General features: G+C 45.1%; 2 protein-coding genes across 8 annotated transcripts in view; one reads left to right on the top strand and one right to left on the bottom strand.

The window, feature by feature from the left end:
- The first annotated feature begins 2,215 nt into the window (after positions 1 to 2,215).
- Positions 2,216 to 11,169, top strand: LOC139556219 (endoribonuclease ZC3H12A-like). 2 transcript variants are annotated; one of them, XM_071369863.1, is made up of 7 exons: positions 2,216 to 2,241; positions 3,056 to 3,114; positions 4,521 to 5,082; positions 8,286 to 8,425; positions 8,654 to 8,888; positions 9,186 to 9,292; positions 9,834 to 11,169. In XM_071369863.1, exons 3-7 carry the CDS (start codon positions 4,751 to 4,753, stop codon positions 10,844 to 10,846), a joined length of 1,827 nt encoding a protein of 608 aa, XP_071225964.1. In that variant the 5' UTR covers positions 2,216 to 2,241; positions 3,056 to 3,114; positions 4,521 to 4,750; the 3' UTR covers positions 10,847 to 11,169. The 2 variants fall into 2 exon arrangements, with proteins under 2 accessions (XP_071225964.1, XP_071225965.1); XM_071369864.1 differs by lacking the exons at positions 2,216 to 2,241; positions 3,056 to 3,114; positions 4,521 to 5,082 and adding an exon at positions 7,956 to 8,178.
- A 189-nt stretch (positions 11,170 to 11,358) lies between these two features.
- Positions 11,359 to 22,074, bottom strand: part of LOC139556218 (TGF-beta-activated kinase 1 and MAP3K7-binding protein 2-like) — an 80,461-nt gene continuing 69,745 nt past the window's right edge. For 2 of the 6 annotated variants that reach the window (XM_071369858.1, XM_071369857.1), the window contains exons 4-8: positions 21,643 to 21,803; positions 20,646 to 20,739; positions 19,779 to 19,874; positions 19,321 to 19,422; positions 11,359 to 13,553 (exon numbers count right to left, since the gene is read on the bottom strand). In XM_071369858.1, coding sequence (XP_071225959.1) covers positions 13,414 to 13,553; positions 19,321 to 19,422; positions 19,779 to 19,874; positions 20,646 to 20,739; positions 21,643 to 21,803 — 593 coding nt within the window. In that variant the 3' untranslated portion in view covers positions 11,359 to 13,413. The remainder of the gene's footprint in view (positions 13,554 to 19,320; positions 19,423 to 19,778; positions 19,875 to 20,645; positions 20,740 to 21,642; positions 21,804 to 22,074) is intronic. The other 4 variants (XM_071369859.1, XM_071369861.1, XM_071369860.1 and 1 more) reach the window with 4 other exon arrangements.

Below are 22,074 nucleotides of genomic sequence, written 5' to 3'. Positions count from 1 at the left end.
ATTACTACCACTGAGGGTTTAGAGCTTGAGGTAGTCACCTCATACAAGTACTTGGGAGTATGGCTAGACGGTACACTGTCCTTCTCTCAGCACATATCAAAGCTGCAGGCTAAAGTTAAATCTAGACTTGGTTTCCTCTATCGTAATCGCTCCTCTTTCACCCCAGCTGCAAAACTAACCCTGATTCACGTGACCATCCTACCCATACTAGATTACGGAGACATCATTTATAGATCGGCAGGTAATGATGCTCTCGAGCGGCTAGATGTGCTTTACCATTCGGCCATCAGATTTGTCACCAATTCTCCTTATAGGACACATCACTGCACTCTATACTCCTCTGTAAACTGGTCAACTCTGTAAACCCGTCGCAATAAAACCTTTTAGGCCTCACTCCCCCCTATCTGAGATACCTACTGCAGCCCTCATCCTCCACATACAACACCCGTTCTGCCAGTCACATTTTGTTAAAGGTCCCCAAAGCACACACATCCCTGGTTCGCTCCTCTTTTCAGTTTGCTGCAGCTATTGACTGGAACGAGCTGCAAAAAACACTCAAACTGGACAGTTTTATTTCCATCTCTTCATTCAAAGACTCAATCATGGACACTTACTGACAGTTGCTGCTTCGCGTGATGTATTGTTGTCTCTACCTTCTTGACTTTGTGCTGTTGTCTGTGCCCAATAATGTTTGTACCATGTTTTGTGCTGCTACCATGTTGTGCTGCTACCATGTTGTGTTGCTACCATGTTGTTGTCATGTGGTGTTGCTACCATGCTGTGTTGTCATGTGTTGCTACCATGCTATGTTGTCATGTGTTGCTGCCATGCTATGTTGTTGTCTTAGGTCTCTCTTTATGTAGTGATGTGGTTTCTCTCTTGTCGTGATGTGGGTTTTGTTCTATATTTTTTTTATTAGATTTTTTTATCCCAGCCCCCGTCCCTGCAAGAGGCCTTTTGCCTTTTTTATAGGTCGTCTTTGTAAATAAGAATTTGTTCTTAACTGACTTGCCTAGTTAAATAAAGGTTAAATTACTCTTTCATACGCCTACAGCTCAACGTGCTCAAGCCGCCCATATGAGTCATGTGATGATCATGTTGAAGCCTGTTGTCGATGGTGTCACACGTCATGATTACCTGCTGTGTTCCTTCTCCATTTCACCAATGTGTGGAAGAAAAAACATAGCTTTAAAGGAACTGAAAGCACAAATGTGTTTTTTTTCTTTCTCCAATGGTGTAGATCTTACTCACTGTGTATTTACAGTACCTGATTGAAAGTACACCAAGAGGATAGACCAGTAATCAACCTGTGAGGCAGAAACCTATGTTTAGATAATGTACTAAATCTTTATCTTTGTAAAGACCAAACACTTGGAACTGCACTAAAAAGCAGTCATTCATTCATTCACTTAATAGCATATCCATCAAAATAAATCAAATCTACTTGCTCTGTAAAATGAACCCTCCACTTATTTGATTTAGATTAGATTTATTAGGATCCCCATTAGCCAAAGCCAATGGCAACAGCTAGTCTTACTGGGGTCCGACACATAACGAAAAATACATTATAAATAACTGATCCATTTATTCTCAGTACATGCAGGTAGATAAGGATGTTTAAGACACTTTCCTAGGAATCTCTACCAGTTTAACTGCTGTATGTGGAAACTGTTCCTGAGAAAACCGCTGTCATGCATGGCCTACGAGGATGCCTCACCCTAACCAGAAATTCATTTTTTTTTTTTTTTAAACATATTCACGAAAATATTCTGTAAATATATCAATCATCAAATGTCTTGTTTTGTCATTAAGTACCTCAAGCATCCACATTGAGAGGTAACTAACCTATTGTATTGTGTCACAATGCAATTTTAATCATCCGAATAAGGTTTACTGTACATTGAGCATTATGCTGTGCTGTATGCATGCATGCAAAATATTTGAACTGTAGCTTGGGTGACCATCATCTGTTGTTCACCCAACTCCTTTGTAACATGATACTATATTGTCCAAATACATGTATTCAATATTTGTCATACGTTTTAAATCTCATGCAAATATGTAGCCTGGGTGTTTTTGCATATTTATGTGTACTGAATAAATATAATGTCCTTGAATCTAAACCTGTATGGCCAAAACATTTAATTTAAGAGCAACTTGACTCTCAGGGGGAGGGATTATGGGTCTGTCTGTTGTCAATCTCATCTGTCAGTTGAGCTGCAGCCACGATTCAGAGAGCAGGTGAGTTCATTGCAGGAGGAAATGGTGTCTGGCATTCCAGAGGGAAATATGTAGTAGTATCAGCCTCTGTGTGTGTGCTGTATCACAAGAAAGACAAGCTCTAGATTTTCAACTAAAGACTTTATTTTGAGAGACATACCACCATGGCATGTTATGCAAATTGAATTATATTTCACCGTTCCTGAAAGCTATTCATCTTGTTTCAGATTCAAAATGATGTGTGTGGTAGTGTGTGTACGTCAGTGGAGGCTGCTGAGTGGAGGACGGCTCATAATAATGGCTGGAACGAAGCGAATGGAATTTGATATCATTCCACCTATTCTGCTCCAGCCATTACCACGAGCCCATCCTCCCCAATTAAGGTGCCACCTGTGGTGTATGTTGGGGTTATTAAACTTCTGCTTTTACGATATGAATCTAATACATGCTGCTCATATTTCAACAACTAACCTCATATTCAATAGAACTTCACCTACTACTGAACAATATGTAACAGTACAAAGTAAGAACAGTGCTGGGTAACTGGGTAGGTACAGTATCAAGTCTCAGGCAGTCCCACTGTGTTGTAATGCCACACCAGGAAGATCAGAGAAAGAGGGGAAGAACTCTTAAGGGCTTACCTATAACAAGCTGCATTCTGACCCAAACTCTGTATTGGGCTCAGATGAGGAAGTGAAATGATTGCATTTGTCTTTTGCTTCCTTGCTGGCATTGGTCTGAGCAAAGTCTCTGGAGACTTCCTCATATGACTAATAAGAGTACACACAGGTTCTGTCTTTCCATGAGATTGACGCTCTCTCACACACATCAACAGGTTCTCCACCAGACAAGCAGGCTGATTGATGCTCCTTCTAACTGCCACTCACTGGAACTGTAAGTAGAGAGAGAGAGAGAGGGAGCAGAATAAGCACACAGTCCACCTAATATCCAAATCTTGTTCAGTTGCAAGGGTTTACTGTATGTAAATGTTTGTAACTTCTTAGAGCTGATATAATTTATTTTGGTAGTGTTGGTTTCTTTGATAGTTCACTGGGATTGTCTTTATGTTGTGTGCTTGAGAGTTTGGCAAGTGTTCATTTCAACTACCACACATTTCGCAGCGAGTGTTCAGTGAGACACGAAGTGTGTGACCGTTGTAAGACAGGCGTGGGAAGCCTCATACTCTGCATTCAGGACTGTGTCTAGTCTTGTAGAGGTTGTGCAGAAAGGGTGTTCTGGTTTGAGATGCAGCGGTGAGAGAGGATGTGGTTAGAAGTAGATTGTTCAAACTATTCAGAGGTATAAGATCAACAACCCTAATCTCACTTTTGTCACGTTCAAATGAGTGGGGGTGTGGGGTATCGTAACCCATATTTATCTTGGAATTATCACCCCTATATAGTTGTGCATTAACTGGCATGGTATGCTTCTCCATTAGAGTTTACTTGTAAACTGAGCAATGTTTATCTTAGCCTGACATTTTCTTCCTTATTCTCCAAGAGGCTTTTATGATGTATCAATAAACATTAAACACGTCTCTTATCAAACTCCTGTCAGGTCTGTTGGGTCTACTCTGTCTAAGGTTGTCACCTGTTGTATTCAGCGCATGTGACAAATAAAATTAGATTTGATCTTGAAAACACCAGTGCCTTTCAAATTTGAATGCGGTCGGGATGAAAGGGTGCTCCTAAAGAACATATGGGGCATACACGTGTGTGTGTGTGTGTGCATGTAACACTGCATGTAACACTGTCACCATGATAGTCCACGATTGGTGAAAAATACATACCTGAAGCTTTTAACACTTTCTAAATATGTTGCTATTCTTAGATTCCATAGGCCTACCCAGAATAGAAGGTAAAGGGTGTGGTGAAGGTATGCACAGCATGTCACTTTTCTACCTTTTATACTCAGTCATTAGTAGAGTCACTTTGTAAAATAATTATTGGGGTTTTCCAGACCACTAAATGGAGGATGTGTCTGACTGGACTGGTGTAAAGTATTTGCAAAACAAATATCCTAAAACATTTCTGTTTTGGTTGAAAGAGAGGAATATCCTCATTAATTCCGGTGGTCTATATTTGTTATGACAACGGACGCCAGTTGTATCAAACACTTTATTTAAGTTCACCTGAGCATATAGGGGCTTTCTGGACCAGTATGACGTGAGCGTCTGCGTGCAGTCATGAGACTGTGGCGGCGCGAGCAGCCGATTCTATCCCTGTGCAGTGTGCACCTAACCACATTGAAAGTGTCTGAAAGCCCCGTGACCTCCACCATGCTTCTTCATGTGTTTACAGAGTTGAGGCTGCCTCACCTCACCCAGCCCCCACCCTCCCCTGGCCTTCCTGCACCTGTCAGATCTTCCAAAACTGATGCTGTTGTTGTGGAAACCGTGATGAAGTGATAGAAAAGGAAGACGAGGAGGATTCCCCAACAGACAGAGTCCTGACAAGAGCCTGGAAGGACACTACTACTAGACACTGACATACCTGAGCCAGTGTGCCACACTGAGCTGAGGACCAGCAGCATGGACCAGCAGCATGGAAAAGTGGAGCGCTTCCTCAAGCTGGGCTACTCCCATAGTGACATTGTGCGTGTGCTAGAGAGCCTGCGTCATGACGCCCAGACCAACGAAATACTGGAGGAGCTGATCAAGACCTGCCAAATCACCACTACAACAACCACCACCACCCCATCCATACCAGCCAGTCGCTCAGCCCACTCCAGCCCACAGCTGGTCCCTCGAGGCTGCAGCTCTCCCCAGCCCAGCCAGTCCCTACGGCCCAGCTCAGCTACTGACAGGGATCCCACTTTGGGATTCAGACCGGTGGTAATTGATGGAAGCAATGTGGCCATGAGGTGAGAGTACTACTTCATTTTGGACTATAGGAATTTTAGCATTAAATAGATAAAGACAGAGTATTAAATAAAATGCTGGCACTAATTAAGCTAATGTATGTACTAATGAAAACATAACACCACATAGCGATTTATCTGGTCACCCATAGCACCTGTATTGTCAGATATGTTATAACAATAGTGAAAAGCACATGCTACAAATACTTTGAAATAATCAACAGGTGATAGAGGGAGGTGTTGACACTACAGCCCGAAACTGAGAGGAACAAAACGAGAAGTTCACTTCTCATAAATCAGATGTTATTTTGTCCAACACAGATCACGTGTCTCAAACTAAAGCTGTGGGGGGGGGGGGGGCTGAACTTTGAAGGATTCTACTTCTCAGGCAAACTCACTCCTCTTACTCAAATTAACTCGGACATAAATCTCAGTGACAGTTTGCTTACAAAGCAGCCTTTGATTACTCAAGTCCTGAGTTTCCTTGTTCCTAAAGGTCTCTGGCCCTAAAGCTTTAACTCCAAACACTACCTAAACTTTCTAAGCAAAGTACATATTTCTACTAATCATTGTGTATTTTCTATAACCTGTGCTATTGTTGTTGGGTTCGGTGCCCTGCCCCGTGGCTTTATAAGGCAACAATGTCTTATCTTTGGTGTCCTGTTATGCAAAGTTGCCTACCACTTCCTGATGGTTGAGTGCAGGGAAACCCCACGCTATATATAGTGCTGTATGTATAGGCAAATGATCCACTCCCTGTGATCTGCTGTCAGTCAGGGTCTGGGAGGCCTTATAGCACCATAGGTCTTAGGCCTGTGTAAAGTATTGCTGGAGACATCGCACCACTATTAGGATGCTGCAGCTCACATGTGATACAAGGTTACAAAAGTGTAACATGATATCTTCTCCAAGACTTTCTGTTATTCCAGTTTTTGGTCATTGGGGAGATAGTTTTCACTTTAGACTTGTTTCTGGGATTAAAGGACATTTACATTACATTTAAGTCATTTAGCAGACGCTCTTATCCAGAGCGACTTACAAATTGGTGCATTCACCTTATGACATCCAGTGGAACAACCACTTTACAATAGTGCATCTAAATCTTTTAAGGGGGGGGGGGTGGTCAGAAGGATTACTTTATCCTATCCTAGGTATTCCTTGAAGAGGTGGGGTTTCAGGTGTCTCCGGAAGGTGGTGATTGACTCCGCTGTCCTGGCGTCGTGAGGGAGTTTGTTCCACCATTGGGGTGCCAGAGCAGCGAACAGTTTTGACTGGGCTGAGCGGGAACTGTACTTCCTCAGTGGTAGGGAGGCGAGCAGGCCAGAGGTGGATGAACGCAGTGCCCTTGTTTGGGTGTAGGGCCTGATCAGAGCCTGAAGGTACTGAGGTGCCGTTCCCCTCACAGCTCCGTAGGCAAGCACCATGGTCTTGTAGCGGATGCGAGCTTCAACTGGAAGCCAGTGGAGAGAGCGGAGGAGCGGGGTGACGTGAGAGAACTTGGGAAGGTTGAACACCAGACGGGCTGCGGCGTTCTGGATGAGTTGTAGGGGTTTAATGGCACAGGCAGGGAGCCCAGCCAACAGCGAGTTGCAGTAATCCAGACGGGAGATGACAAGTGCCTGGATTAGGACCTGCGCCGCTTCCTGTGTGAGGCAGGGTCGTACTCTGCGGATGTTGTAGAGCATGAACCTACAGGAACGGGCCACCGCCTTGATGTTAGTTGAGAACGACAGGGTGTTGTCCAGGATCACGCCAAGGTTCTTAGCGCTCTGGGAGGAGGACACAATGGAGTTGTCAACCGTGATGGCGAGATCATGGAACGGGCAGTCCTTCCCCGGGAGGAAGAGCAGCTCCGTCTTGCCGAGGTTCAGCTTGAGGTGGTGGTCCGTCATCCACACTGATATGTCTGCCAGACATGCAGAGATGCGATTCGCCACCTGGTCATCAGAAGGGGGAAAGGAGAAGATTAATTGTGTGTCGTCTGCATAGCAATGATAGGAGAGACCATGTGAGGTTATGACAGAGCCAAGTGACTTGGTGTATAGCGAGAATAGGAGAGGGCCTAGAACAGAGCCCTGGGGGACACCAGTGGTGAGAGCACGTGGTGAGGAGACAGATTCTCGCCACGCCACCTGGTAGGAGCGACCTGTCAGGTAGGACGCAATCCAAGCGTGGGCCGCGCCGGAGATGCCCAACTCGGAGAGGGTGGAGAGGAGGATCTGATGGTTCACAGTATCGAAGGCAGCCGATAGGTCTAGGAGGATGAGAGCAGAGGAGAGAGAGTTAGCTTTAGCAGTGCGGAGCGCCTCCGTGATACAGAGAAGAGCAGTCTCAGTTGAATGACTAGTCTTGAAACCTGACTGATTTGGATCAAGAAGGTCATTCTGAGAGAGATAGCGGGAGAGCTGGCCAAGGACGGCACGTTCGAGAGTTTTGGAGAGAAAAGAAAGAAGGGATACTGGTCTGTAGTTGTTGACATCGGAGGGATCGAGTGTAGGTTTTTTCAGCAGGGGTGCAACTCTCGCTCTCTTGAAGACGGAAGGGACGTAGCCAGCGGTCAAGGATGAGTTGATGAGCGAGGTGAGGTAAGGGAGAAGGTCTCCGGAAATGGTCTGGAGAAGAGAGGAGGGGATAGGGTCAAGCGGGCAGGTTGTTGGGCGGCCGGCCGTCACAAGACGCGAGATTTCATCTGGAGAGAGAGGGGAGAAAGAGGTCAGAGCACAGGGTAGGGCAGTGTGAGCAGAACCAGCGGTGTCGTTTGACTTAGCAAACGAGGATCGGATGTCGTCGACCTTCTTTTCAAAATGGTTGACGAAGTCATCTGCAGAGAGGGAGGAGGGGGGAGGAGGGGGAGGAGGATTCAGGAGGGAGGAGAAGGTGGCAAAGAGCTTCCTAGGGTTAGAGGCAGATGCTTGGAATTTAGAGTGGTAGAAAGTGGCTTTAGCAGCAGAGACAGAAGAGGAAAATGTAGAGAGGAGGGAGTGAAAGGATGCCAGGTCCGCAGGGAGGCGAGTTTTCCTCCATTTCCGCTCGGCTGCCCGGACACACAACTGTCTCTTTGCTGGGGCTATGCAAAAGAGTTCACATGAATTGGAGTAGGTGAGTCACACAGCTAGCTGGCTTCCTGAAAAGGAAGAAGAGACGTGGCAGTCGTTTTAGAACTGAAAAAGGGAAGCTAATGTTTACTGTGGCTCCTGTCTTTGCAGCCATGGCAACAAGCAGGTGTTTTCGTGCCGGGGGCTGTTGCTGGCAGTCAGGTGGTTTTTGGAGAGAGGTATCCGTGACATCACAGTGTTCGTGCCTCTGTGGAGAAAGGAGCAACCCCGTCCTGAGGCCCCCATGACAGGTAGGACACACCTGTTATACTATCTGACCAGGGCTAGATGGCACTGTGGAGCCACAGGTCACCAACACACTGAGCTCCTACACCATACAGTATTGATGGCCTTTTATAACTGAGAATTGTTGTTTACACCCTGTATGCTGTGCACTACTTTCTTGTCTTTTTAATGATTGATATGATACAATCCATCAAGTCTATGGAACTCTAACCTCTCGTCACGTGACCCTGCAGATCAGCACATCCTCCATGAGCTGGAGAAGAGAAAGATCCTGGTGTACACCCCGTCACGCTGCGTCAACGGGAAGAGAGTGGTGTGTTACGACGACCGCTACATCATCAAACTAGCCTACGAGTCCGATGGCATCGTTGTGTCCAATGACAACTACAGAGATCTGCAGATAGAGAAGCCAGAGTGGAAGACGTTTATAGAGGAAAGGCTGTTGATGTACAGCTTCGCCAATGACAAGTAAGTCCCAACACTAAGACTTACAGCATCTAAGAGGGCATCTGATGCAGGGCCTATAAGGAGGATATATGAGCAAATGAGAGATGGTATACCACCTGTTCCACCACCTACAAAATCCCTCCTGCTTATATACTTGTAATACATCTGTAATGAAGACATGACTTCAAGAGTTTTGGGCATCATGTTTACATCCTATTCATATGACTTTATATTCAAGGTTCATGTTTACATCATATTCATATGACTTTATACTCAAGGTTCATGTTTACATCATATTCATATGACTTTATACTCAAGGTTCATGCCTCCTGATGATCCTCTGGGAAGGAATGGCCCAACAATTGACAACTTTCTGAGAATAAAGCAGTGGACCCCAGAAAACAAGAAGGAGCGTTGCCCGTATGGTTGGTAGATATTTTACAATACACACTTTTATTTTCAGTTTCCTACCTCATTCACCTGGGGGTTTTGACTGTAACTCATCCAATGTGAGCCAGCTGAGCTGGATTTGATTTGTAGTTTGTGACTAGTAGTTGGGTCAGTTGTGATTTCATTTGGCTGCCTGTCAGTCGGCTGTTGGCAATGAGAGAGCAGCACCACTCCAAGGCCACAGCGCCACTCACAAACAAAATACCTTATTATCAACACCCAGGATAATAGAGCTAACGGCAGGCCTGGGATTATTCCTGTCAGAGGAGTACAACGGACCCTCATAGCACTCTGCCGTGTACCTAGTGGAACAAAAACAGGCTGGAGACTAGACATATTTTGTTTGCTTTGCTAAGTGTGTTTACAGTACTAAAGAAGGGGGGAAGAGGGCTTTACAGTGAGTGCACTCAGACAGACACACATCCTAGTTGACAGTCTCTTTAAAGAGTTACAGGGTTATATATGTGAGCCATGTTTTTGAAAGCCCATAAATATTCCTTATATGTTTCTTTCCAGGGAAGAAGTGTACTTATGGAGTGAAGTGCAAGTTCTACCACCCAGAGCGCTCCAACCAATCGCAGCTGTCTGTAGCAGATGAGCTTAGAGCCAAGAGCAAACCTCCTGCTCTGACAGACAGGGAGTGGTCATTTCTCCCCTCAGGCCTCGGCCAGGAGGCCCATATCTACACATCCCTTTATGAGCCGGATCACACTACTAATCATCTACACAGATATCCTTCCACACCGCCTCACCTTAGAAAAAATGAACATTCCCATTCCCACAGGGCTTCACCAAGTGATCAGTTCACCGGCCAGAGAGAAACAGGCAGCCCAGCTCTCCACCACAAGTCCAGCCACCACTTCTGCCCCAGCCCAGACACTGACGAGGCCTTTGGCTCCATGGAGGCCTCCCTGTCCAGACTATATGTTCAGGACCAGACAAACAACACCAAGGGGCCCGGGGTGTCTTACACATACAGCAGCGGGGTGGCCGGCTGCAGCCAGGGCAGTGGGGACGTCTACCCCTCCAGCACTTACAGCAGCCACAGTCACTGCAGCAACACACAGAGGCTCAGCCTGGGTGGGCCTTCCTCGGGAGTCCACTATGCCCCCCAAAGACTGCTACAGTGTGGCTGTGACCACTCACAGAGCTGTGAGTGCAGTCAGTGCATGTACGGCCACCAGCATCTCCAGCCACAGCTAAGAAAGAGCTCCTATGTTGTTCACAGTAACCCCATCCATTTCACAGAGCAGCAGTACTTTCAGAGTCCTCCCCCACAAAGGCAGAGTCATAGCCTCCCAGAACACAGCCTGGGACAGGGCCTCTCTGGTGAGAGAGTGGAGATGACCAGGTCCAATGAAGGTAAAGCTCCAGAGAGTGAGCAGAGGAAGAGTGTGAAGAACCAGCTCAGCACCCTCTTCCCCCCCAGCACGGTAGACTATGTGATGAGTCTGTACCCACACACCCTCAACAAGTCAGAGCTGGTTCCTCTGATCCAGAGGTTCAGAACCAGCCACGTTCCCTTCTAACATGCAAGACCTTTCTCTGTAAGCATTAAACACAGTAGTTCTTCCTCAGCAGACTAGACAACCTTGAAAATGTAGCAGTCTGTTCTGAATTTCCTATGTATGTATAAGTCAAGTGCAATGCACTACCATCTCCTGAATGATGCTAGTTCATTTTGAATCTAGCATTGACTTAAAGATTATCAAAGCAGCATGTGTTGTTTTAACATGTAGCCTCAAACTGAGGGAAGCTATTCGACAAAATGGGTGTTAGCCTGTACGGTATGCAGAATAATACTGTCCTTGTCATTTGTTTGTTGTCCATATTAAACATAAGTCCTTGAAAATTGTCTGATGATCTGTCTCATTTACCAATTTACACTGCCAAGCTTCCTGAACTTTATCATACCAACTATTTTAGGTCTCTACTACCATCTACTGGAGTGAGGAGATGTGACAATCGTCATCACATCACTGCAAGCCAACAACCAATGGAATGGAATCAAAATGTGGAATATCTAGTAAGAAATCCAGAATTTCAGAATAGATTTGTATTTATTTTTACAAATAACTTATCTGTTACAAAGACAGTTTTCCCAGCTAAAATCAAAAAACACTTTAGTTATCCAAATTAGTATTTTTTTATGAATAAAACATTTAACCGACTTCACACCGAGCTGCAGATAAAGCTGAACAATTTGTTTCTTTGGGGTTTTTACAGATTTTTTTTTTTATAAGTGCTTAAGAGACAACTAAGAATTTGGCTTCTACCTAATCAGTTTTTGACAATACTAAGCTTTGGTAAAAAAAAAAAAAGACATCTTAATTTGTGACTGCATAGATTATCAATACAAATGCCCTTCTAAGGCAGTAATGTGTGGCAGCATTTCACAATGTGAAAAACAAACAATAATAACCTATTCCACAATTAAGGTAAAATCATTACAATGGTAAACTTTTAAACTATCCTCATGAAAAAAAAGCTTCACAGGACAAATTAAACCAAATAAAAACATGATTATACAATGAGGACAGACACTATTTTGTCTCACTTTATTGGAGATATAACAATGGCACTGTCCTTATTGTCTTTTATTAGAGGAGATATTCTAAACTTCTGGCCAGGGGGAGATACGGTAAAGCACATACCTACATAAATATCTGCTGATTTGAAAGAGGAATACTTTAAAACATATTCATTTGGAACACTTACCCAATTTATACTGCATAGCAAAATATTTTGATTCTGAAAGCCCTCAGGAAACAGTCGCCTTCCACCAAGCTGTACATGGGCCTTAACACCTTAATACAATTACCAAAGTCCGTCTTTCTTTCATCCACCCTCGAAAGCTTCTATTCTGATGCAAGTTTTAGGATGAACTGTAAAATTCATGCGTCTCTTGGCACTGAGGTGTAAAAGTCCCCAAATATTAAACCTACATTCCAGTTGTCAGATAAGATGGCAGTTTGTCATTCTGCTAATGAGCTTTTTTCACCTGTCCAAGAGCTCTTGCATCCTAAAAAAAACTCCTCCATCTTTCTTTTGACTTTGCTGCATCTGCAGATCGTACACAGGAAATTCAGCATATACACAAGCGATGAACGACAGACTGCGCGGAAGAAGCTTCATGACTGCATAGTTTTCATTCAACTGCTCCTCTTTTTTCCACAATGCTTCAATTCTCACAGAAATCAAGTAAAAAGCTTAAAAGGGACACCGTGCTTATTGGTTTGAAAGAAAATGGAAACAAAACAAGACAAAACAAAGTAAATCAAGTCTATAAAGCTATACTTACAGGAAATACAAGTGATTCATAGTGAGAAAGAAGGCATTTAAGGCACATTCAAAAATGATGTACAGTAAAAAGCATAAGGGTATTTCCTCCCTCCATGTACTGTACACATAAAGCATGCAATTGAGTTTCCGTTCTTTTTACTCTCGATTGAAGAGACGCAGATTGATAAGGGACATTACAGAAGACGAGAGAAAAGTTTTGGTGGCAGTAAGTTTCCCCCTGTCATCCTCTAGAAACAGCAACCAAACAAATTGTCAACAAGTAGTCTGTTAGTTTTCCCTTCAGGTGTGAGGTGACGGCTGACCAAAGTTCCCATTCCTGATTAGGCCATCACAGAAGAAAAAAATAATCAGCAAATGCACGTTGGCACCCATGTTGGCTTACGTGTTTGTGTGTGCCAACACACTGCAGGACAACTTGTTAATACTGTATATGGAAGCAGCGAGGCATCCCCAGGGGTAAAGTCGCCTGCCGAGCGTTGAGTAGGAGGAGGGAGAGGGGGGTGAACCCACGCATGCAGAGACTCCAAGGTGAGGTATCATCCAACTCTGCTGGCTTAGTAAAGTAACACAACCTGTAAACACTATCCAGTCAAGCCTTCAGTGGATAGCATTCTACAAACCTTGGAGGAGGGGGGAAAGAAACAGTCCCAAAATGGAAAAAACTACAAACCCCTGTCCATTCATTTTCTTACCACTAGAAAAAGAAAGAAAAAAACAGTATTTTCTAATGTAGTTTCTTTGATTCGCATTGAAAAGTGAAGCGGGCTGTTGGTATTGTTGGCGTCTTTGTGGCTCAGAAGTGCCGTGGGAACTCGCACTGTTCACAGCGGTTGAGGGCGGGGTGGTTGAGGAAGGTGCAGGCCGTGCAGCTCCACTGCGTCCCCTCGTCTTCCTCCTGGTCTGCTACAGTCTTAACGCTCTTACTGCTCGACTCTGGATGGAGGGAGGGAAGGAAAGAGAGCGGTAGACGGAGAGGAGTTAGTCACCCAACAGACTCCAGAGATAAACACACAGACACACAGTCAGCTGTAGAACATCAATCAAAATGGGGTCAGACTGTCAAGGGTTGTTCCTTCAAATTATACCCTTGAATATTAGGGGTGTATCTAGCTATCACCATATACAGCGCTGTTTTGGTTTCTGCAATAAAACTGGAATTTTGTACTTGCACCACTGATGGCTTGAATTGGCAGTTGTTGGTAGTTGGTGAATCACTCTGGTTCTTTCACTCTCCAGGATGTGTATTGCACAAGAAAACGCTTAATGCTAAGGAAGTATCAGAGTGCTAGGAGAATCCTATCAAATGTTAAAAAAGCAACAACATGCAAACCTCTCATCAACAAATGTCAATGGTGCTTTCTTTGTGTGAAATGGCAAAATTTTATCTGAAGGTCATCTGTTGTAAGATTGTTAGGAAAAGGTGTGCAGGGTGGCTTTGATTAACATTTAGTATTTGACCTTTATTAACCAGGGGAAACCCATTGAGGCCAGAGTCTCATTTACAAGGGCCCTGGGAACAATAAACCAACATCATCCATCTCAATACAACAGTAAAAATGTACAATTACACATCAATCAAAACAAGTGCAGTTCTCCTTCAGCACATTCCTCGTCAAAGTGCCGAACTGACCATTCGAGACCAGCGAGTCAAGCATCAAAGTGGCCTGCCGGTCATTCCATGCTATAGGGGCACAATTACTAAAAGCAATCTTCCGGGACTCTATGGAGATCTGCGAAACTTCTAGAACCAGCCAGTCTTGAGAGCGAGTCTGATGTTGGCTGGATTTCCAATTTAGAAGTGAGGTGAGGTAGTATGAGATATTCTGGAGAACTGCTTTATATACAAATAATAGGCAATGTTGGGCCCTTTTGGTAGTCAGAGACTCACAGCCAACAGAACTATATAAAAGGCAATGATGTGTACGGAAATTGCCTCCAGTGATAGACTGAATCGAAAGGTTTTAAAACAGAGGCTGCTGGGTGCATGTAGATTATATCACCATAGTCAGTACTAGGAGGGATGCTTGAACAATCTTCCTCTCGTTTTCAAAAGTAAGGCAAGATTTATTTCTATGAAGGAAACCGATCTTAAGTCTCAGCTTCTTTGTCAGTTTTTAAATGTGTGTTTTAAAGGACAGCTTATCATCAACCCAAATACCTAAATACCATGTGTATGTGTATGCGCCCTGTGTTCTGGGTTGGTCAGTGTGTATGTTCTCTTTGTTCTGGGTTGGTCAGTGTGTATGTTCTCTGTGTTCTGGGTTGGTCAGTGTGTATGCGCCCTGTGTTCTGGGTTGGTCAGTGTGTATGCGCACTGTGTTCTGGGTTGGTCAGTGTGTATGTTCTCTGTGTTCTGGGTTGGTCAGTGTGTATGTTCTCTGTGTTCTGGGTTGGTCAGTGTGTATGTTCTCTGTGTTCTGGGTTGGTCAGTGTGTATGTTCTCTGTGTTCTGGGTTGGTCAGTGTGTATGTGCCCTGTGTTCTGGGTTGGTCAGTGTGTATGTTCTCTGTGTTCTGGGTTGGTCAGTGTGTATGTTCTCTGTGTTCTGGGTTGGTCAGTGTGTATGTTCTCTGTGTTCTGGGTTGGTCAGTGTGTATGCGCCCTGTGTTCTGGGTTGGTCAGTGTGTATGTTCTCTGTGTTCTGGGTTGGTCAGTGTGTATGCGCCCTGTGTTCTGGGTTGGTCAGTGTGTATGCACCCTGTGTTCTGGGTTGGTCAGTGTGTATGTTCTCTGTGTCCTGGGTTGGTCAGTGTGTATGTTCTCTGTGTTCTGGGTTGGTCAGTGTGTATGTTCTCTGTGTTCTGGGTTGGTCAGTGTGTATGTTCTCTGTGTTCTGGGTTGGTCAGTGTGTATGTGCCCTGTGTTCTGGGTTGGTCAGTGTGTATGTTCTCTGTGTTCTGGGTTGGTCAGTGTGTATGTTCTCTGTGTTCTGGGTTGGTCAGTGTGTATGTTCTCTGTGTTCTGGGTTGGTCAGTGTGTATGTTCTCTGTGTTCTGGGTTGGTCATTGTGTATGTTCTCTGTGTTCTGGGTTGGTCAGTGTGTATGTTCTCTGTGTTCTGGGTTGGTCAGTGTGTATGTTCTCTGTGTTCTGGGTTGGTCAGTGTGTATGCGCCCTGTGTTCTGGGTTGGTCAGTGTGTATGTTCTCTGTGTTCTGGGTTGGTCAGTGTGTATGTTCTCTGTGTTCTGGGTTGGTCATTGTGTATGTTCTCTGTGTTCTGGGTTGGTCAGTGTGTATGTTCTCTGTGTTCTGGGTTGGTCAGTGTGTATGTTCTCTGTGTTCTGGGTTGGTCAGTGTGTATGCGCCCTGTGTTCTGGGTTGGTCAGTGTGTATGTTCTCTGTGTTCTGGGTTGGTCAGTGTGTATGTTCTCTGTGTTCTGGGTTGGTCAGTGTGTATGCGCCCTGTGTTCTGGGTTGGTCAGTGTGTATGTTCTCTGTGTTCTGAGTTGGTCAGTGTGTATGCGCCCTGTGTTCTGGGTTGGTCAGTGTGTATGCGCCCTGTGTTCTGGGTTGGTCAGTGTGTATGCGCCCTGTGTTCTGGGTTGGTCAGTGTGTATGCGCCCTGTGTTCTGGGTTGGTCAGTGTGTATGCGCCCTGTGTTCTGGGTTGGTCAGTGTGTATGTTCTCTGTGTTCTGGGTTGGTCAGTGTGTATGCGCCCTGTGTTCTGGGTTGGTCAGTGTGTATGCGCCCTGTGTTCTGGGTTGGTCAGTGTGTATGTTCTCTGTGTTCTGGGTTGGTCAGTGTGTATGCGCCCTGTGTTCTGGGTTGGTCAGTGTGTATGCGCCCTGTGTTCTGGGTTGGTCAGTGTGTATGTTCTCTGTGTTCTGGGTTGGTCAGTGTGTATGCGCCCTGTGTTCTGGGTTGGTCAGTGTGTATGCGCCCTGTGTTCTGGGTTGGTCAGTGTGTATGTTCTCTGTGTTCTGGGTTGGTCAGTGTGTATGTTCTCTGTGTTCTGGGTTGGTCAGTGTGTATGCGCCCTGTGTTCTGGGTTGGTCAGTGTGTATGCGCCCTGTGTTCTGGGTTGGTCAGTGTGTATGTTCTCTGTGTTCTGGGTTGGTCAGTGTGTATGCGCCCTGTGTTCTGGGTTGGTCAGTGTGTATGCGCCCTGTGTTCTGGGTTGGTCAGTGTGTATGCGCCCTGTGTTCTGGGTTGGTCAGTGTGTATGTTCTCTGTGTTCTGGGTTGGTCAGTGTGTATGTTCTCTGTGTTCTGGGTTGGTCAGTGTGTATGCGCCCTGTGTTCTGGGTTGGTCAGTGTGTATGCGCCCTGTGTTCTGGGTTGGTCAGTGTGTATGCGCCCTGTGTTCTGGGTTGGTCAGTGTGTATGTTCTCTGTGTTCTGGGTTGGTCAGTGTGTATGCGCCCTGTGTTCTGGGTTGGTCAGTGTGTATGCGCCCTGTGTTCTGGGTTGGTCAGTGTGTATGTTCTCTGTGTTCTGGGTTGGTCAGTGTGTATGCGCCCTGTGTTCTGGGTTGGTCAGTGTGTATGCGCCCTGTGTTCTGGGTTGGTCAGTGTGTATGTTCTCTGTGTTCTGGGTTGGTCAGTGTGTATGCGCCCTGTGTTCTGGGTTGGTCAGTGTGTATGCGCCCTGTGTTCTGGGTTGGTCAGTGTGTATGCGCCCTGTGTTCTGGGTTGGTCAGTGTGTATGCGCCCTGTGTTCTGGGTTGGTCAGTGTGTATGCGCCCTGTGTTCTGGGTTGGTCAGTGTGTATGCGCCCTGTGTTTGGCGTGATCGTTTTTTCCGGAGAATTAAATTATACAAATCATTGAACCCTCTGCTCTCTGTGCCTGACTCCTACCTTCCACTCCTAGTAACCCGTGACAGTATCAATACACCCAGTCACTACAACCACTCTTCATCATGAGGCCAATGGTGACTTTAAAACAGTTACAAAGTTGAATGGCTGTGATGGGAGAAAACTGAGGATGGATCAACAACATTGTAGTTACTCCACAATACTAACCGAAATGACCGAGTGAAAAGAAGGAAGCCTGTATAGAATAACAAATATTCTATAAACATGCATCCTGTTTGCAATAAGGCACTAAAGTAAAACTGCAAAAAATGTGGCAAAGAAATTAACTTTATGTCCTGAATACAAAGCGTTTTGTTTGGGACAAATCCAACACAACACATCACTGAGTATCACTCTTCATATTTTCAAACAGTGTGGTGTTGCGTCATATTATGGGTATGCTTGTCAACGGCAAGGACTAGGGAGTTTTTTTTAGGATAAAAATAAACAAAATAGAGCTGAGCACAGGCAAAATCCTAGCGGAAAATCTGGTTCAGTCTGCTTTCCAACAGACTCTTGGAGACAAATTCACCTTTTAGCAGGACAATAACGTAAAACACAATGTCATATATACACTGGAGTTGCTTACCAAGACGACATTGAATGTTCCTGAGTTGCCTAGTTAAAGTTTTGACTTAAATCAGCTTGAAAATCTATGGCAAGACTTGAAAATGTCTCTCTAGCAATGATCAACAACCAACTTGACAGAGCTTGAAGAATTGTAAAAATAATATTGTGCAAATATTGTACAATCCAGGTGTGTAAAGCTCTTAGAGACTTAACAATAAAGACTCACAGCCAAAGGTTATTCTAACATGTATTGACTCAGGGGTGTGAATACTTACGTAAATTAGATATTTCTGTATCTCATTTTAAATAAATGTGAAAAATATTCTTAAAACATGTTTTACTTTGTCATCATGGAGTAATGTGTGTAGATGGGTCAGAAAAATAATCAATTTAATAAATTTTGAATTCAGGCTGTAACACAACAAAATGTGGAATAAGTGAAGGGGTTTGAATACTTTCTGAAGGCATTGTATGTCCTTTATGACTAGAGAAGCAGCCGAGATGGTGCAGTGTCCTGGCCTAAAGCCTGACTGGAGAGAATTCAGAATACAATTGTCTAAAAAGGACCACAGCTGAGAATTTACCGAGAGTTCTAATATTTTCGCTGAACAATCTCAAGTTTTGAGATTGGGTGATAATTATTAAGATGTCAGGGATCACCACCTTTGTGGATGGGAAGAACACAGGGCCTTCCCAGTATGAAGGAGGAAAGGGAGAGGTTGGACCAATGGGACAGACACATGGATATACAGACGGATAGACAGAGCTACGGGTACCAACCCAGAGGGACAGACAGACAGAGGGACAGGCAGAAAGACAGATGACAGACAGACAGACAGACAGACAGACAGACAGACAGACAGACAGACAGGCAGACAGAAGGACGGGCAGACAGCAGACAGAGGGACAGGCAGACAGACAGAGGGACAGGCAGACAGAGGGACAGGCAGACAGCAGGACAGGCAGACAGCAGACAGAGGGACAGGCAGACAGACAGAGGGACAGGCAGACAGACAGAGCGACAGGCAGACAGAGGGACAGGCAGAGGGACAGGCAGACAGACAGAGGGACAGGCAGACAGACAGAGCGACAGGCAGACAGAGGGACAGGCAGAGGGACAGGCAGACAGACAGAGTGACAGACAGACGGACAGGCAGACAGAAGGACAGGCAGACAGAGGGACAGGCAAACAGCGGGACAGGCAGACAGAGGGACAGGCAGACAGACAGAGGGACAGGCAGACAGAGGGACAGACAGAGGGACAGGCAGACAGACAGAGTGACAGACAGATGGACAGGCAGACAGACGGCAAGACAGACACAGCTACAGGTACCAACCCAGAGGGAGAGCAGCAGGGGGAGGAGGGGCAGAGGAGGGTTCCATGGTTAGGGTGGAGGTGACATTAAATGTTCTCCTGTCTTTCCCCAGGCCCTCTGGCTCTGACAGGTCCCAAGCACAGGATGAAGGGAAGGAAGGAAGAGATTCAGGAGAGGAATGGCAGGGAAACAAAGATGACAGATGCAGAGGTGAAAAATACAGCATGTATGAATGAAAACACTAACAGATAATTACATGAAAACAGTTAGGATGAAAGAATACATGATGTAATGAGAATTGACCAGGATATAAATAAATAAATACCTGTTAGAAACCATCACAAGTACCGATCTAAAGCCCAAATACTAATAGATATTAATTTATAACAACGTTTAACACCAAAAAATGACAGATGGTAGTGGATGCAGAAGAGGGTCTGGTTGTCCAGAGGCGACCATGCAACCTTTTCTAAACTTACCAACAGATAAAGTACCTTTGGGTTTGGGTGGGACAGGACCTAGGAATCCAATGTTGTCATAGAAGTTATGAATGGCACTGGGATTAAAGTGTGGTCCTGCAACAAACCGAAACAAGGGATTGCAATACAGGACAGAGACTGCACCAAAGCCCTACTGAGCTAAATTGAAATAGTGAGCATCAGTATAGCATATGAACATACATACACCAGTCACACATACGACCCAAGTAAAACACTGCAGTCAAACACCTTAAGTTATAGGCCTATATCACAAAAACAAATAAACTTAGAAAACAAACCCATAACACTTTACTCCTAACGTATTTGTCTGTTGGCTTCAGTAAGAGGCAATATTCATTTCTGAGCCACTTTTGTTTCTCCGTGTTTCACCTGTGTGACTGTACTAGCTGGTGTATTAATCCTGTCAACCGTGGAGAGCTGCCAATGGGCCTATAAATCCCTTGTTACCAACTAGCAACAGGATGCAATTCAGGAAACAACTGGTAGTTAACATTACAATGGCAGCACCTTGACTGCGTGTGCCGAGGGGATGTGACCAGACTAGGCCTGGCAGATGCAGACCTACTACTACAGCTGTACTGTACACTCCACAGGTCATTTCCCCCTCTCTGCTACGCACTACGTTCCCCATTACAGAATACACAAACACTACTAAACATGAAATGAGTACCAGGCTGAACCTGAACCTTCCTTGCATTACAAAAGACTGCATGTTGAAACACCACAGTACACCATAAACACACTGGACGTACAAGCACATGTATATGCAGACCACACACAGAGAGCTGGTGTTCCATTCATCACAACACTGACAAGCACACCCACCAAACCAAATGAGTCTCCTACCTTTTGTTTGAAGGAGATCGATTTCTTTAGTTAAGCAGTCAATGTCGATCTGCAGTATCCTGTTGTTGCATCGCAACTGCTGCATTTCCTCAATCTGATAAAAGAGAATGAATCAGGTTCATATAAACCGCCATTTACAGACAGGCAGGCAGACAGGCAGCACTGTCTGCTGAAGAGACACAGTGGAGGAGTAGAGAGCGTGACAGCCAAGGCACAAGCTGTACAGTACTGACACACAACACAAGCCTAGCCTATATTACGTCAATGGAGGTGCAGGGAGCCAAGTGGGCTAACACCGCAGAAGGAGAGTTCTCTCCAGATCTCTCTGGCCTAGTGAATACACAGAATACACAACTCAAGACCTACTGAGCTGAACTCCAGGCTTTTAACTTGACCTTCCATGTCCCCTTTTTCCTCTCCTGACTAAGACACAGTGATAGCTGACAAAAACCGAAAACTCAAAGCACCACTTGATTTTGCGTTCTGATATATTTCAACAAACTCACAGCTGCACGCTTAATGTAAACATGACGTTGGGTGAAAACATGGAAGTGTGTGTGTGCGTTTTTGCCCCAAAGAATCATGGATTCCTTAGAAACATACAGTAAATACACTATGTGAATTAGGAGTGAGTTATGAAGTCAAATTGCCATGGATCTACTAAGACTGAGCAATATCTCAAACATGCCGTACCCATTTGAAGTAATTTCTTATCAAGTCGGATATCTATGAAGATAATATGCAGTTAAATCTGTAGTAAACAAAAGTGACCAAACTAAACGCATGAATACAGCACAGGAGGATGCTGAGGGGAGGACGGCTCATAATAATGGACGGAACTGAGCAAATGGAATGGCATTAAATACCTGGAAACCATGTGTTTGATACCACTCCACTGATTCCGCTCCAGTCATTACAACAAGCCCGTCCTCACCAATTAAAGTGCCACCAACCTCCTGGGACAGTAGCTGGGAGAGTAGTGTCTGTGGTGACTTACCGAGGGGATTTGGGACTGGGAGTTGGATCGTTCTAGCCGTCTCCTGGTCAGATCGTTCTCCATCTCGTTGACTTCCTCTTTTAGCTTCTCCAGCTTCTTCTTCTTCAGCTCCAGCTCATGCCACAGCCGGTCCATACGGGCCTTCTGGTGAACCAACAGGGCTGCAAGATACATAGTACACATTAACACAAAAAAACTGACATGGGGACAGAGTGATGGATTAGACCAGTGCTCTCCAACCCTGTTCCTGGAGAGCTACCCTCCTGTAGGTTTTAACTCCAACCCTGTTCCTGGAGAGCTACCCTCCTGTAGGTTTTAACTCCAACCCTGTTCCTGGAGAGCCACCCTCCTGTAGGTTTTAACTCCAACCCTGTTCCTGGAGAGCTACCCTCCTGTAGGTTTTAACTCCAACCCTGTTCCTGGAGAGCCACC

This window comes from Salvelinus alpinus, chromosome 27, assembly GCF_045679555.1.
Source record: "Salvelinus alpinus chromosome 27, SLU_Salpinus.1, whole genome shotgun sequence".
NCBI lineage: Eukaryota > Metazoa > Chordata > Actinopteri > Salmoniformes > Salmonidae > Salvelinus > Salvelinus alpinus.
This window is presented reverse-complemented; position numbering and strand designations above follow the sequence as displayed.

What these genes read in the sequence shown, in the direction of transcription:
- LOC139556219 (XM_071369863.1), top strand. Translation starts at nt 4,751, where the DNA reads ATGGACCAGCAGCATGGAAAAGTGGAGCGCTTCCTCAAGCTGGGCTAC. An exon ending in GGAAGCAATGTGGCCATGAG is followed by an intron (nt 5,083 to 8,285) that starts GTGAGAGTACTA and finishes CTGTCTTTGCAG; the next exon opens with CCATGGCAACAAGCAGGTGT. An exon ending in TACAGCTTCGCCAATGACAA is followed by an intron (nt 8,889 to 9,185) that starts GTAAGTCCCAAC and finishes TTTATACTCAAG; the next exon opens with GTTCATGCCTCCTGATGATC.